At 36.8% G+C, this 17,936-nt stretch overlaps 1 protein-coding gene across 3 annotated transcripts in view; it reads right to left on the bottom strand.

The window, feature by feature from the left end:
* The window catches only part of dnajc17 (DnaJ (Hsp40) homolog, subfamily C, member 17), a 196,894-nt gene that overhangs the window by 111,987 nt on the left and 66,971 nt on the right, over window positions 1–17,936 (bottom strand). For all 3 annotated transcript variants that reach the window (XM_028821746.2, XM_028821748.2, XM_028821747.2), the window contains exons 3-5: window positions 15,038–15,096; window positions 10,342–10,429; window positions 7,117–7,199 (exon numbers count right to left, since the gene is read on the bottom strand). In XM_028821746.2, the coding sequence (XP_028677579.1) occupies window positions 7,117–7,199; window positions 10,342–10,429; window positions 15,038–15,096 (230 nt within the window). The remainder of the gene's footprint in view (window positions 1–7,116; window positions 7,200–10,341; window positions 10,430–15,037; window positions 15,097–17,936) is intronic.

Raw genomic sequence — 17,936 nt, 5'->3', positions numbered from 1 at the left:
ACGCAGCGCCTGAGGCTCGTAGCCTTGGGGGTAGGGTCTAAACCACTCTGCTCGAAGGACACATCCTGTGGGTCTGTCAGTTTCCTGGGGCTGTGCGGTCAGAAAGTTTGCCTGCTCTGCGTGCACGCGCAGCGGTCTGCTCCAACAGTAGACGGAGAGAACCGGGCAGCTTATGTTTGGAAACTACAGGCAGCCTGCTCCGAGACAGACAGCCGGACAGCACCCTGCGGGGTGAAGTAAAGGCTTTTTCAGCTTAGAGACGGTCTGTGAGGAGAAGAAATCATTTACTTAGATAAAGGAATAGATATTTTAAATCATAGAGTTTCTTGCCCAAAGCACTAGAGACAGGAATGGACCCAAGAGGCTTGGATGGTAGGGGCCCTTCCTTAACATGTTGGGGTGCGTGTGTGTGTGTGTGTGTGTGTGGAGGCGATCTCTCCTCGGGCTACAGGTAGAGGCCTCCTGCTCCGAGACAGAGAGCCGGACAGCACCCGGCTGGGGTGAAGTAATGGCTTTTTCAGCTTAGAGAGCGTCTGTGAGTTGAAGAAAATCATTTTGACTTAAATAAAAGGTTAGATATTTTAAATAATAGATACAGAGATTTTCTTACCCAAAGCACTAGAGTCAGGAATGGCTATAAGGCAGAATGGACAGGCTGAAACATGTGTGTGGTTGTCTCTCCTCGGGGAGAAATGATCAAGGACTGGCCTGGGGCTGGACTCAGAGTCAAAATGACTATGATGGCCATCCGTTGTGTGTGTGTGTGTGTGTGGGCGGTCTCTTCCTCTAGGGGCAGGGGATCGGAAGGGGGCGTCCTCAGGGTTAACCGACTGTGGGCAGGAAACTCTAAGTCAGAAGACCTGCGACCACCAAGACGTGCGGACGGCAGGGTCTGCTACAGACTTGCCTGAACTTGTCCTCGGGAGAGGTGGGGGCGGGTTCAAGGAGGGGGCACCCATCCATCAAATAAAGTCTTGGCCATTTCCCGGGGTAAAAACAGGATGGGAGGGTTCAAGGAAGGGACAGGTGTTTCCTGGGGTAAAAACAGGATGGGATGGTTCAAGGAAGGACTGGACATCCGCCAAACGGATCTTGGCCGTTTCCTGGGGTAAAAACAGGAAGGGCGAAGGTCACGGAAGTGACGGACTTCCGGCCGGGAAAACCAGAAGGGGGCGGGAGTTTATGACGTCAATCCAAAAGGGGCGGGGCTTAACTCATCAATCATTTTTTGACATTTTGACAGAAGGTGCATTCATATAACTACTAACAAGCCTTAAGGTTACTAAATGAGATACTAGGGTTGCTGCGATTAATCGACATAAGCGACCAAAAAATTTTATTTGAATTGTATTTTCTTAATTAACTAGTTGTTCCTGCACCACATTCAGTGGAAGAAGGTTCCCTGAAACATCAGACAACATTCTCTGTGGGGATGTCTTTCACCCAAAAATCTGAGAAAGTGGTTGTTTGATCATTGTGTGGTGCCCTACAACAGCACTAGCTCAATGCATGAAGAGGAAGAATGCTGAAGTATAGTAACAGACAAGCCCATGATACCACAAGAACCACAATTATTTTTAGTTAGCTGATTGACAAATACTGTAGTTCTTTTGGTGTTGTGAAGCTGGTTAACTTGAGAAATTCATGCTAGTGAATAGCGCTGTGATGAAAGTTCAAGCCATGGTATTTCTTCAGACAAAACAGATAAATGCATTTGTCAGTTGCTGCTATTACTACTTTTGAGTTTGCTTAAGGAAAATCACTTTTCACTATATAGGTTAGCTAAATACAATAGACTAGACTGTTAGACTCACTTGCTACCTTTATTTCAAGCAGAGACTCATTTTCACTTTTCGACAAATATGTATGCACAGGCCTACAACTTGCAACTCTAAGTGTCACCTCATTAATCTTGTTTCAAGGTGACACCAATTACGTTAACAAGTCCATTACTTAATGAAAATATTTAATACCAATAATGCTTATTGGACTTAAATATTTTATTGATAATGTTTGAGATTATTTTAGTTGTGTTTCTTTCATATACTGATATTTTAAAATTCGATATATCAAAAAATTCAATAAATATTCAAACACAGCACACATTTATATGTCTGCTTAAATTAATTGGACAAAAATAGTCGTTAGATTAACAACACAACAGAAACTGGGTTTTACTGTTGCTCCTCCTGATGGTTTCATGAGGTATTACAGTCTGAAATAGTACGCTTACCTATGGTGAGCTGACTGCGCAGTACATCTCGCTCACTTTCAATGGCTGCATCTGTACATTCAAAAACCTTATGATATAATAAAGATTCTAAATGCATAACTTATTCTGAATGCTGCACTGGTAAACAGATTTAAAGATAACCTGGATTCATTCTTACTTTAACATATTGTAAGTATGGAATGTGAGACAATAAATTGTTAAAATAGTTTTGGGAGCGGGGTACTTTTTAAAGAACTGTGCCAAACTCAAGATTGGATTTAATATCCTAGCAAGTAAATACACCACAAATTTTATTTTTAACTAGCTGAAATAATTACAGAGTACTGCAGACAAGGGGGCATACCTAAAGAATGAGTAAGTAGCTAATAATGATAGGTGACAATTAAATAATTTCCTCACTGTTTATTGTTGTTATACATGATGGTGATGATGCTGGCACAGACTAAAATTATTTACCAATTAAGTATCTTTTAAAGTCATTGTACATTTTACAAGCTCATAAACTTATGGCACAGAAACAAACTTTAAATAGGGGTGAAAAGTGTAAACAAAACCTATTTACATCTGACAAAAATTTTGTTGATCTCGGGACCTAGAGCAGATTATACAATGAGAGTTGTCTTTCTTATGAAGAAATGAAGCATCAAGCCATTAGAAGTGAAAAGTACATGTTTTCCTCATAGATATACTGAGTGAAATAAACACTGTTCTAATATTATAGTGAAAACAGAGGTTTGATGCAACTTGGGCAAAGATTGTTGACTAGTCTATTTTAACACTCTTCTGAAGTCTCGCAAACAGTGAACTATGAACCATGCAGACTGTACTTTTACCCATTTTTAAACTGCAATTTTACAATTCTGCACCAGAGCGGAGGCTGAAAAATTACAAATGCGTAAAATCAAAAATGAACTGAAATACTGTTTTAATATTATATTCTCAAATTTTGTTTTGATACTTAATTTAACACCAACTAGTTTCTCTGCCGTAAACATCATCAGTTTGATTTTCAGGGTTGTTCTGAGGTGTAATATGTCCGTTAAGGTGTCCCACAGCCAGTGACCTATGTATGCAGCTACATTAAAGTTTGTCAGGCTTGGATCATTTGAATTTCCGCATGGAATTAATAAAGTTAATCTAATCTAATTAAGAGAGTCACCATGTTGTTAAAGATAAGGTTTAGGCCTGAAAAAGCATGTTTACACTTTTTGATTTTTATGGTAATAGTAGGGAGCATTTTCACAGCCTCCACTATACCTGTCAGGAGCCCACAGTACATATTGTTAACGGTGATTATGATATTAATTCCCTGTACTTTCTGTGACTGTTTAGGGAAAGATCTGCTCGTAAAGAATTATGGCCCTTTGATTTCCAAAGGCTGATGTCCATTCCCTAAGGCTGAAGACTTCAAAAATTTTGTGACAGGAGCACTGTTGGAACATTTAAGCCATTACATGTGTTGAACAAACTGTTGAATATTTTAGGTCAGTTTAGGTTAGCAGTAATAAGCTTTGTCAATTGAAAAGAGTTCCCTGCTGCATCAGTGTACATTTTTGTTTCTAAGTAATATGTTTCATTTAATGAGTCAGCACTACATCAGCATTTGGTAGATGTGGCAGGATGACTAGTACAGTAAACAGTCTAATGTTACTGTGCTTTCTAACCTTTTCAATCATAAAATTAGTTTTACCTGAAAACAAAGACATCTTTTATATGTGATTTCTGGATGCTCTCCGTGTACAGCACTGAACATTCTCTGACTTGGTAATGATGTTGTCCCCTCCCTAAAGTCATTGCTAATTTGTGAGAGGAGCCTCTGCTTTTTAATCTGCTAACTTCTTCAAGTGTTTGAAAAGTTATTTCCTTTTTATTTTTGTCATTGTGCTGCTTATAATTATGATTCCTTTCACTTGTGACTAGTATTAAAGCAGTAATGTAACAGTTCCCCTTGTTCTCTCCTGTTTTGTTTTATTTAAATCCACAACAAAGCATGCGTTAATTATTAAATTATTTATATTGTGGTAATTGACAACAGCATACAATTAACTTTTGCCATTCCTGCCCTCACTGTCCCAGCTGCTTTACAGTTAATGCTTTTGTAATTCTTGCTTGCTTTAAAGACTTCCTGTACAATTTCACTACATTATTCACTATTTTGTATGTGCGTGAAGACCCATTAACCAGAAAGAGGTGAAGGGTGGGTGTGTATAATATTTATTTATTCATTCATCATTCTGGAACCCATGTGACCAGCCACTCCTGGAAATTCACCATTTAGAGTAGATGGCACTGCACCCATATCACCATGCAGTTAGAAAGAATTTAATGTGGAACACGCAGCAAAAAACCAGCAGGTGTCGTCATGTTTGACGTCGTTTTTGCTGTGCTGCTCTCACAATAAATGAACTAAAGTGAATGTCAGTGTGGAAAAACAATACAAAATAAGTTATGAATTTTTCGTCGTTAGTCGAAGTTATTTCTTCACAAACATGACATAGATGCATTTGCCATGTAAAACTGTGATCTAAAGTTAAGCATTTTCTGTAAATTTAAAAAAAAATATCTTGTCTGCACTGGCACTTTTCATATCGAAGACAATGGGGCACAAAGCACAATGGGAAAATAAAAGCCTAAAAACTTAACAAATATGTCCACATTAAGGCATCAGTGTTTCAATATAATGAAACATGCCTTCCATGTTTCCAATGATTGTTTCTGACAACAAAAGGGACCTGGAAACAATCATTTTGTAGCATATTCGTAGTACTATATTTCCTAAGGTTAGGATTCATTTTCTTTTTGCTTGTGTGACAGTAGTAACTTTGTGGGAGGAGTTCTCACATCAATACACAAGTAAATCAACACAATACAAAGTATGTGGTAGGAAACTATAATTTTGCCTTTTCGAGAGAATACCATGCCCCGGGGTGTTAAAGGATTTTGCTGAGGAAGACAAGAGCTGAGGGAACACGCACAGCTGCTGTTCTTTTAAAATTGTGCTTTATTGTTTGAATAAAATAGAAGCTATTTTATAATATGCGTGTAAGCTCAAGATGCAGATTTATGTTTGATAACTTTCTTGGCATGAAAAATGGATGTTTTTGGTAAATTTTAAAGCTTATTTTTTTTCAGTAGTGCACCGTGCCCCATAGTCTCCATTACAAAGCACCAGTGCTGGCAAGACATTTTTTTCACATTTATAGAAAGCACTTAACTTTAGAACACAGTTTAACATGGCAAATACATATATAATATGTTTGTGAAGACAGAAGTTTGACTTGAAGGACACCAAATTTATTCTTTAAGTGAATTTGGCAGCAGCTGGCAATGAGCACAGATTACATTAGTCACTAGCATTCACATACAACAATAAATTCTGGGAGAAGAAACAGTTTTTCCAAAATAACACCTCCACTACTTCTCAGCCTGAAATAATCACTTCATTGTGAATGACTGATTAATCATTTGCAATTCCATATAATTTCCTACCTTTGTTTGATTAATGTGTCTCATACAGAGTTGTGAATTCAGTCATCATTTTCATAATTTCATTTACTGTACTTAAACGGTAGTACATAGCGTGATTGTCATTGCTGAGAGTTTTGCATAAAGGTTATGCTCTTTTCATTCATTCAGACACTGTTGAAAGGGAAATTAGACAAGCCAGCCAAAGTTTTTTACTCAGAACACAGTTTATTGGGAAGTATTTGGTTACCATATATACTTGCGGATAAATTCTCCCACAGATAAGTCTGGCTTAATTTTACCATATAATTACTGGTATTTTATAATGTCGGTCGTATAAGTCAAATGTGGGCAAACTCACGCTATTGGTCCAAGAGAACATGATATGTTAACACCCACCTGAGAGAGTAACTACAGAGCACACTGCCTTTTTTTTCCCTATGTATTGTGCCTACGTGACCACACGGTAATACTCCAACTATTCCGAAGCGACGTTTGCACTGTTTTGTGTATCTCACACCCTCATTCACCTTTATCATAAGAGCATCCCTTATCTACGATGGAGCGCTCGAACATAAGAAAATATGAAGCTGGTTTTAAATTAAACATCGTTGAAGTAGCGAAAGAAATTGGTAATTGCGCTGTTGCAACAAAATTTGATGTGTCTGAGAAACTGATGCAAGATTGGAGAAGGTAAGAAGATTTAAGCGTCGCATTTTTGAATGGGCGCATAAGTTGGGGTTTGATTTTATGGGTTTCAAGACCTGACTTATACGTGAGTACATACGGTAATCCTAGACATTAAAAGCCCGTAGAGGCTTAAAAAAGTGTATTGACAGTACCTTCAAAATAGAAGGCCCAGGGGACAACAGGTAGAGAGGGGTTCATAACCCTTTTGAATGTCTTTATTGGTCATGTTTAATTAATTTGTTTGTGTCAATATTATTCATGTAGATTATTTGGATTATTCTTTTTTTTTTATTTTTTTATTTTTATAAGTTTTGTGTATTATTTAATTTCCACGTGTCCCTTGTGGTATTTTTAGGACTTGTTTGCTACTAAACTGCATACTTTTAAAGGCAACTACTTCTGTGACTTATGTTTTTTCAAGATTTATTTATTTTTTGCTGTAGAGCATTTGTGCATGATATAAACTTAAATTTCATAAAGATTTTTCACATATCCTTTTTGTTACACCAAAATTTAATTTACAGCCAAAATTTAAAAGAACCTTCCCATCTGTGGGGCTTGTTGGGAAAGTTAACTCCCTAAATCACAACAATACAAGAATCCATTGAAAAAAAAGATGCAAAGTAAACAGTGCATTGGAACTGTCTCACACATCTATTGAATATATTAAGAAGTGGGATTTGACACAAGGTTGAAAGAGAGAAACTCAAAAATAATTAAACTCTCACCTCTTCTTCCAGTTTCTGTGTGATGCTAAATTCATCTTCTTCAACATTTAAGGTTTGCGCTTCCCTTTCACGGGCCTCTAAATCTAGAAATGAAGAGGTATACATTGAAAACAGGTCATAAGACATTTTTGACTTTTCACTTACTGCCTCTACTATTAAAAATAATTGAGCATTTTGTTCTGATCATTGACCTTTTATTGCTAATCATAAATATTAAAGGCTCTATAATGATCACAAACTGAGTACATATTAGTTTGAAGAAAATTATAGATGCACAAATGTATAAGCAGAGCTCATTACAAATGACTCTACAACAAAAAGAGATGAAATATAAAAGTACAAGTATTAGCACAAACACATAATATCAATTAGAACCTGAATTTGAAAAAGCTGTTATGCAATTGTTATGGTAATTTTCAAGATCAATACTGATGAGCCCCTTATGTTGCTTTTAACTGGACTCCTGTCTTAATCAAATATGCTTGTATTTCCCAGTTTTTATTTCAAATCAGACATTGCAAAACAGGCTTATAAAATTTTTATGAGAATGTGTTTCAAGTGTTTCAGCATTTTGTGTTGTTTATAGCTGTGTGTGCTTTACATATTAACATTTAGATATACTATATAGAGGAAGGAAAATGAAAAAGAAACATTTTAAGCAATTAAAACTATGGAACATTTACACAGTATTAGTAAAATCATTACTGATGTATATATAACAAAAGCAGGTAAAGTTTAAAGTAAGAATAACTTTAACACTGAAATAGTTCCGAGTTTGAGTGTTGAAGAGACTTTTAAGCACAAAGAAAACAAAAAAGCTGGGAGGATTATCACTACATCCTGAATAATTCTATTGAAAGCCCTCATATTTGAGGCAAACCTGCACTGTCCAGTTAGGTCAATCATTTTAAAAGAATCTGTTATTTTCAATTTCACTTTACTATTTAAGATTGCAGATTGTTTGTCAGAGTGCAAAAGGAATAGAAATCTTGATATATAATAAAAAAAAAACTAAATCTTTGACAGGATTTCTAAAGACATTATAACTTAACAAAACATACACTGAATTCAGAAACGCAGATCAGACATTAGGTAAATAATGCAGCTTTCAGTTTTACAGTTTGCTTAACGTAGTTCAGGGTTGCAAGGAGTCTGCTCACATACTGGCAGCATTAGGTGCAATACAGGCATAAATCCTGGACAAGGATGCTAGGCCTTCACATTTACAAATTAGAACAATAGAAAGTTAGAAACATTTTAACAAGAACAAGCCATTCAGACAAACAAAACTCACCAATCCTACCAATTTTCTGCAAAATAACATTATGTTGAGTTTCAAATATCCCTAAAGTCCTACTTTCCATCATACTACCTGGTAACTTGTTGCATGTGTATATATAGTTCTGTGCGGAAAATTTCTTTTTAGCATTTGTGTGAAATGCATTCTAGACCCCCAGGAGGTCGTAACGAAGGATAAGAATAAAAAAAAAAAAAGCCATTATGAACAATGCTGCACATCCTCTCACTTACACACTAATGATTTATTCGGCAGATGTGTATCAAGAATCGCTTGATACTGGAGCTCCTTCATACCAACAGCAATACATCTTGACTGTGACAGGCGAGTCAGAACTTTTCTTTCTTTGTAATTTTCTTGCTTTAGTCATTCTGGTATGTGTACAGACCAAAATGTGTGTGTATACTTATTTATTTATTTACTTACTTATTTATTTACAACCCAAATTCCAAAAAACTGCGTCTGTCCAGTCCAGAAGTGAAAGGTGGAGTCAGGGTAAGGGCTACACCATCAAGGATACGCAAGCAAGGCGAGCACATCGGCAAATCAGTATCCCTTTTACTTTTCCTCCCACAATTAATACACAAGCAATGCGAGCAGCGAGCATGTTGGCAAAACGAAACCTCCTAGGAGAGAGATGCCCAGAGTAGTTGCTTTCAATTACCGGACATCTCTACATTTCAAATTTTTTTTCTGCCGATGTCAATAGTTTCTAGGACCCCATGGGAATTACTGGTTGAATACTTTTATTACATAACCCTGAATGTTTGCAATGAAAATCTTATATTTGGGTAAGAATTTCATGACCACCATTTAAAAGAAATATCTGTCTGAATAAATGATGTGAAATTAGCTGTGCATTGAACAGGCAAGTGTCCTGCATGTGGCATTTAAGTCAGAGCACATGAACCAGTAGGACTTCACAGCAAGTCTCCAGTGATGAACACTGAATCAGAAAAACGGACAAATACTGGCTCTTAACAGATTCAGAGTGAAGCAGGACTCACAGCAATGGACTCGTAGATCGTTTGGGGTACAACTCATGAGATTATCAGTCATGTAAAGTGCAATCACCTATACCATTCAAGTCAAGTAGTGTTTAAGGTAGTAAATGAATGCAGAGAAAGATTTCAGGTGATGAAAGAGATTTACCAGGAAATTGTTTGGTGTATGTTGCCTCTTGTGGTGATGAAGTTTCCACCCACATTAGGGACATGGATGTCCTATTTGTATTAATGGCAAAACTGAACAAGAATTCACTTAAACTGGAAAGACAACATGGAAGTTCAATGCTTGAAAGATGAGGCAAAGAAGCATGAAATATTAAAGATAGGATGTAGTGTGGATTGACTACAGAAGGTGATCAAAAGAGGATTTGAAACTGGACTCAAGAATCTGTGAGGCTGCAGTGTTAAATGAAGACTCCAACCAAAAATTATATATATATATTTTTATACGTTACATAAGCCTGAATTATTTGCAGTGATGTCCAAAAATGTTTACTCTCCTGATTTCCTGGAAAACAGTACAGTTTGCTTCTTTAACTTAAAGGCCAAAATACTATACATCCGTACATACGATTGGAATATGGCGAACATATGACAAGATACCTGACACAGGGATTATCTTATGTTCTTTCTTCATGAAAACAAAAATGTTTCTTTGCCATTACAACAAACAACACATATTAAGTAAAACATATTATTTTTGGGTAAAGTAGTTCTTTAAACATTGTTGTGCTGTGGATTTCTGCCATTTTTAAATGCTCTATACATTTACATCCCCCGTTTTCCAATATGTCAAGTGAATATTTATAAAGCAATGAATAAAAACAGTATTAACTTCTCACATAGAATTTTTAAAAAATGAACAAATCATTTCATTGTTTTTACAAAAAAGAAAAGTCAGTGACAAAAAGCAAGCTTTACCTAGCTTGATTTTTTTTCGTTTGTCATCAAGTTTTTGTGTCCTCTCCTCTGCTTGCTTTTGCGCTCTTCTAAGTTTATCATAGGCTGCCTAATAAGAAAAAAACACAGAAAATGAAGCCCTTTTGTTCCATTTAAAGTTGCTAAACTGTTAAAGTGACTGGGTACAAGGATCTGTCCTATATGAGAAGCAAATGTGTTTTAATACAATAATAATACTACAGTATGTGTCCTACATTGGAAAAAGCAGAAATAAATCACAATGTTCTTACCTATTAGTCATCTAATCCATACTAAAACACAAAAGGCGTCTGGTTCCTGGGTTGAAATCCAGACCCTGCTATTGCAGAATGTGTCCTAAGTAGCATTTCTATCACTACTCATATCAGAGATGTATTACTTGCGACTCTAAAATTGCTTCAGCATTTGTGAATATCGTTGTGTACACGTTTGTACCCTGTGACAGACTGGTGTTCTTTCTCTGGGTTAGTCTGCAGCATCATTATTGTCTGGCACTGGCTTCTGCAACTCAGCTTGGTCAGACAGATGAATAGAAGAACGCATGAATACGCAAGAATTACAAAGAACAAACAGAAAACACAAAAAAATTGGCAACAAACTGCCAACATCCTGGACAGTTAAATCTTGACAATCCTTAGTCTTTTACAGGGTAATTACAGCGTCAGTCATATGGAAAGATCCAACTCAGTTTTAAACACAAGATCATCACCAGGTTCACTCATACAAGGCCAATTTAGAGTCTCCAGTTAACTTCGGAATGTGGGAAAATACAGACTTATTACAGAAAACACATGGTACTACAAGGATGAAGTGCAAACTCCATAGACAACCAATGTGAAAATGTAACTTCTAAAGCTGAAAACAAAGTCAAAAGAACCAACAACAATTACAATTCATTTTCCAGTTAGTAATACCTCAGGAAAATGAACAAATGAAATGCCATAAATTGTTTTTTGTGGACCAGACTGTGTGATGACATGCAACGCCCACTTCCTGTCAAAAATAGTATCAGAATTACACATTTCACAAACAATAACACTAGCATCTTTCTGCCACACACCACATGTCTTAACCACAGACAAAATTAAAAACTAGTTAGAAAAGAGACGGGCATTAACTACAATGAACACGCATAACCTTTGTGAGAGCTGTTTGTCTCCCTGGCACCTGGAAAATTGTGTCACAAGAGACCAAAACCACAAACCCCTTGTGGATACTGGATTGAAGAGGACACCAACACATGACATCTTTTAACATATGTGATGTGGTAATAATTTAAATATTTATACAAAAATAATAACTAAGATGGGCCATGGAGAACAGTTTGGATAACTGGAGGAATTCTTTGATGTGCTAAGAAATGTGTGTTTACTCAAGCTTTCTTCCAATTTTGCATAAGCCACTTCCCTAACCCATATCATTAATGTTTCAGTACTGGCAGGAGCATTAGAGTTATGTGTGTGTTATTGCCTTGCACCTAGTGATGATGGGATAGGAATTGGCCATTGTGACTCAACTTGGATTCACAGATAAATGGAAGAATGCATTAATTCACAAGAAGTACAAAAACCAGTGTTTAAACATATGGAGGATCTTAGAATGCTACATGAACGACACCGAAAATCTAAAAAAAATTGCATTTTTGACCTATTACGCAGAGAATCTCAACATTTAATACCATACCTTAATACGGCTTCATGTGAACACTTCCTTTCAGCTTTAAAGCAGAGGAAAGGGAGTAGTCAGGCAGCAGGATGTCTGCTTCCCCTTTGGGAAACAAGACGCTAGCCATATTGGGTTAAAAAAAATGTATGTTTTCCTTGCAAAATAGTTAAAGGAGGACTAAAATTCTGCAACTGAACAGGTCCCCAAGGCTCCACTCTAAGAAAATATATTTGAGTAAGAGATCTATAAACACTTGCCTGCTGCTTTTAAAGTTATATAAATAATACATCACTCCATGACCTATAAATCTACAACATTAAAGTCAATGTACAAAAGCAGGGGCACGAAGCGGGCAGCAGTCTACATAAATGTATCGGGTTAAATGAGAAGTCAGACTAAAACAAGTACATTGGGGCACTGGTCACCTTTATTAAGGGTACCCATTTTTCTCAAGCTTAATGTACTGTATTATGTATAGACTGATAATCCTAAAATCAAATATATTGTATAAGAAGCCAAATCATAAAGAGAACACTTTTAAGCACAAAAGCTTTGGGTTTCTGTCTTTCAAGAAAGCCAGAAATGCACCCATTTAAGAAAAAAGGAAAATATCCCTTCCTAAAAAAAATATCTTATTCAGTTCAATTGTGTTATTCATTTCGTTTTTTTTTTTTTTTTTACCGGATCTTTAAGATCAGCAAATGGTGAATTAACATCTCAATTCATTTTAATTCACTGAACTGTGGTAATGTGAAAATAGACATTTGGCAGATTACATTATGATAGTATTTCTCACATTAAGGGTGCATTTATATGGTACAACTACACAGGATATAAAAAGTCTACACACCACTGCCAAAATTGCAGATTTTGTGTAATTAGAAATTAAACCAAGATAAATCCTATCAGAACTTATTCCACCTTTATTACAAAATTGTAGCCTATCCAAAGAAGGTGAAAACAAATCAGAAACTCTTCAGTGAAAATAAGGGGAAAAACAAATCATACAAAAGCCTGGTTGCATTAGTTGAAGCACCTTTTGATTTTATTACAACACTCAGTCTTTTTGGGTAAATGTCTCTCAGTTTGGCACATCTGGACCTGGTGATTTTTTGCCCATTGCAAAAATTTCCAAATCTATCAAATTACATGGACATATCCTGTGCAATGCTTTCTTTTAGTCACCCCACAGATTTTCAGTTGGATAAAGGTCTGGACAGGCTTTGGCTGGGTCATTCCAGAACATTGATCCACCTTTAATGAAGCCATTGCTTTGTTAATTTTAATGTGTGCTTTGGGTTATTGTCATGCTGGCCAAAATTGACTGATACTTGGAGCTATTCCTGATTCCATCCACCTTGAATAAAGCCCCAGTTCCAGCTGAAAAAAGTAACACCAAAACATGATGCTGTCTCCACCATGCTTCACTGTGGTATGGTGTTCTTTTGATGATGTGCTGTGTTAATTCTGAGCCAAATATACCTTTCAGAATTATGGCAAATTGTTAAACCTTGGTCTCATCAGACCATAACACATTTTTCCACATGGTTGTGGGAGGCTGGGTATGCCCTTTTGCAAAGTTTAGCAGGGCTTGGATGTGTTTCTTCATGAGAAAAGGTTTTCGTTGTGCTATCCAACCCCACTACCCAAACATATGAAGAATCTGACTGACTGTTATCACATGTAGGGAACGAGTACTTGCTAGGAAATCCTGCAACTCCTTTAATGTTACTGCGGGCCTCCCTGACCAGCTGTCTCCTTGTCTTTGCGTCAGTCTTAGTGAGATGTCCTGGTCTTGGTAGAGTCACTGTTGAGCCATATTTTCTCCACTTGTTTATGACTGTCTTCACTGTGCCCCATGGGAGGTTTAATGATTTGGACACTTGTTTGTAACCATGTCCCGATTGATACCTTTCAATGATGAGATCCTTTTTTGTGTTTTAGAAGCTCTTTGCAGGCCATGGCTTTTGGAGTATGTTGCAACCAAGAGAATACCAGAATAATCCTTCACGACCAGCCAAATTTAATCTGAGCTCAATCAGAGCAGCTTTATTTGATGTCAGGTGTATATTAATAATTGCAATAAAAGTGGAGTAGGTTTTGAGAGGAATGATCTTGATTTCATTTTTTATTACACAAAATAAGCAATTTTGGCAGTGGTGGACAGGGCGGAGTGGTGGCTCTGAGGCTAGGATCTGCACTGGCAATTGGAAAGTTGCCGGTTTGAATCCTGTAAATGCCAATAGGGACTCTGCTCTGTTGGGCCCTTGAGCAAGGCCCTTAACCTGCAATTGCTGGGTGCTTTAAGTAGTGAGAAAAGCGCTATATAAATGCAAAGAATTATTTTATATCCACTGTAGATGTTGACTTGATTATTGAGGTCAAGAAGTTGCTGATTAGGACACCGTGAATTCAGGTTCTGGCACAATACTCTAAATAATTGAGAACTTAACTTCATTTTGAGCTACTGTAATCATGGGAATAAATACTTTATAAACACTTGATATACAAGGACTTTCACAGAAATGGGAAAAAGTAGCACTAATTTATAAATTATACTGAGTAAACAGGGTTTTGACATCAAAAAGATTTAGTCAAGGATAATGAAAGTTTGCCTCTATAGACATTTAATACATATAAAAATAATTTTGTGTATCAATACTTGTCCATGCTAAATTACCCTTAAAGACCAACTGACAAAAGCAGGCAGCATGTTCTACTGGATAAGGCACGGGACTGTAAACCACAAGGCTAAAAAGTTCAGTCCATCTTTTTGCAACTCTGACCTAATCACTTAATCTGTTAGCACTCGCATTACAAAAGTATCTCAAAATGATTTGAACATACCTGCAGTACATTGTGCCACTGATACGTTGTAAGTTACATTAAGTTTGGTTTTGTATACAGTAATAAAGGCATTGTAGAAGATGAGTTTAAGTTGAAAGAAGTTAAGATCAGGACATTTGTCTCTCTTCAACTTTCAGGAAAAAAAATATTGTGACTGTTTCCTTACCCTGGCAGCTGCATCAGTCAGAATTTCTAAAGCCTGGGAAAGCTGGTGAAAGAGTTCAGCTGCAAAAAGAACAGACAAACAAGGCACTTATTAGATACTAGACAGAAATAAAGCTCTAGGCCATTTGACTAAATGAAAACTAAAAAAGAATTAAAATATTATATAGACATAACATTCAGTGTAATCTATTTTTATTACTGTGACAACTACATTTCTTTAGATATACACTGGTCAAGGTCTAATTTATTGTCTTTTTGGGGTACTATTATCAGATTATCTTAACCATATTTTTTACTGCAAATTCCACTAACATAATTGAATATTACAATTCTATTTACACTTTCATACAACAGAATTTATTAATGACCTTCAGAGGCTTAATACAAAATATAAAAAGAGTAACAGAAAAGTACAAACTATACAACATCTAAGTACATAATCACATGTGCAATTAAATGGACAGGGAGAAACAGTTCCACAAACCATGATGGAAATCTAATAGAAACCATCATAGCAGAAGGTCCAGTCTGTTGACAATAGAGGAGTAAGCCACTTCAGGAAAGTACAGTACCAGACCAGTACAGTATAGTTGGGATAAGCAATGAGAGAGTTTTGCTAAGATAGGCTGACCTGCTCATTGTACAATATAATGTAGAACATTGCAAATAGTTCTCTTAAGAGATTTTTAAGCAAAGGAATAATCTCTTAATAGGCTTAATCTGAATTTTCCGATGTTTAAAATGAGTCTTAACTGTGAACATTAGTAAGAACTCAGAAACTACAGAAACAGATTCAACACTCTCTGCATTTTTTATTTATTTCAGTTGTTTTAATACAAATAATACTGAACACCATGTTGAGCAAATGCATCAGCCATAGCAAGTTATTTTTTGATACCAGATATGGAACAAGATGATCCGCTTTGGCAATCCCTAACGAGAGCAGCCAAAAGAAGAAGAAGAAAGACAAGAAGACTCTTCATGGTGACATGCTGGCCACTATATGTAAAACCACCAACTGATGTAATACAAAAAAAAATTCTAATATTTTAAAACATTTAATCATAAAGGCTACAATTTAACCTCAAATATAACAAGAATCCCTTGTTATTTTGGCTGTATTATTTGTGTTATGAGTCTGTACCTAGTGTTTCTTTTTTTTTTTTTCTCAATGTTTCTGCTACTTTATGCATGTGAATTTCCCCATGGGGTTAATAAAGGTTACCTAATCTAATGTAAAACTCAGCATTGTGCATGATTATTATTATAAAATGATGTGAAAGCTAGTGGGTGCCACTGAGCCCCGAACCCCAAACACAAATGCACAACACAGTCCCAGAATCAAATACCTTTTTGTACAACAATTCAAACACTGGTCTCTTCTTTCCTTCCTTCTTTCTCTCTCTCATCTTTCTGCATTGCTACTCCTCCAGGCTCCTACTGCCTGTCTCCGCTGCTGGCTCCTACTTGCCCGGACAAGGCAGTACAATCCGTTTTACTGCCAGGGCTTTGCCTGTTGGAAGTACGAAAGTCCCAAATAGTAGGGAGTATAACTACCCTAAGGCTGTGTGACCCTAGTACAATTCCCGGCATTCCCTGTGGGTGACCAAACGGGCACCAATATCGAGGACTGCTGCCATTTAGTTTATGATGGGGAGGCAATAAGCAGGAATTATTGCTCTCCCCTGTTCTTCCAGGTAAGTACAGCAAACCAGCTCCAGCTGAGATGCTAGACCCAGCATGCTATCCCTCACAATGAATACTTAAAATACTTGAAGACAGTAAATATTTAAGTACAAGCTGTTTACCTACAATATGACTGTGTGGCCAGATGTTGCTCAGACTTCATGAATAAATTTAGCAATGACACTACCACTGCAGACTTGATCTGCAAAAATGATGGAACAGATTACAGAAAAGGGATATGACACAGTGATGGCAAGACAAGTCTTTTTCTTTTAATGTCAGCAAAAGAAAGGAGCTGGTTATAGACCCGAGGATGCAGAAGGCAGACAACACTTCCATCTATATTGGAGCTTTGCTGTTGACAGGGTCACATGCTTTTAATACCCTTTAGACACCATTACTACAGCTATTTTATAGAAGGTTCACCAATGCATTTTCCTTCTAAGAGGATTAAGGAAAATGTGCAAATCTCTATCTAGCCCACCGGCTTTCATAGGTGATGGTGCAGTATACTGTCACTGGCTGCATTACAACCTAGTATGGCACATACTCAACCTAGAAGCTCAGAGACTTCAGAGTTTGGTTAAGTTGGCTCAAAATTAAAGCACTCTTCCTCACTGTTTAAACAAAAAGTAAGGGACAATTACAACTTACACAATAACATTCAGGGACAGTGTTTATCCAGTATTCATAAGGCTACTCAACAGCCATTCATACTGACACTGCATGAGTGTTTCTTTTATCTCTCATTTGATGCTACACTTTATGTATTGTGTTGTACTTTCTATTTGTGTTTTATTCATTGCTTTTTGCCACCATTTTAGGAGAGACATGTAAGTAGGAATTTCATTGTACTACTTTGTGGACAAAAATATTAATTCAAATTTATAATTTTGTATAATACATAATATGTATAATATAACATCATTTTGTATATGTATAATATGTAAGACAAACAAGAGTCTAGGGGTATATCAGTCAGTCAGCCATTTACTAACCCATAGGGGTCTAATGGAGCTTATCCCAGCTAGCACACGGCACAAGACAGGAACAAACCCTGAACAGGACACCAGTCCATTGCAGGGCGAAACCAGGCCAGCCCAACCCAGTCCAGTAAAAAACCCCCCCAGGGCCAATTCAGGATCACTAATTCACCTAACCTGCATATCTTTGGACTGTGGGAGGAAACTGGAGCACCTGGAGGAAACTCCACA

The sequence above is a fragment of the Erpetoichthys calabaricus genome, chromosome 16, assembly GCF_900747795.2.
Source record: "Erpetoichthys calabaricus chromosome 16, fErpCal1.3, whole genome shotgun sequence".
NCBI classification, from domain to species: domain Eukaryota; kingdom Metazoa; phylum Chordata; class Cladistia; order Polypteriformes; family Polypteridae; genus Erpetoichthys; species Erpetoichthys calabaricus.
This window is presented reverse-complemented; position numbering and strand designations above follow the sequence as displayed.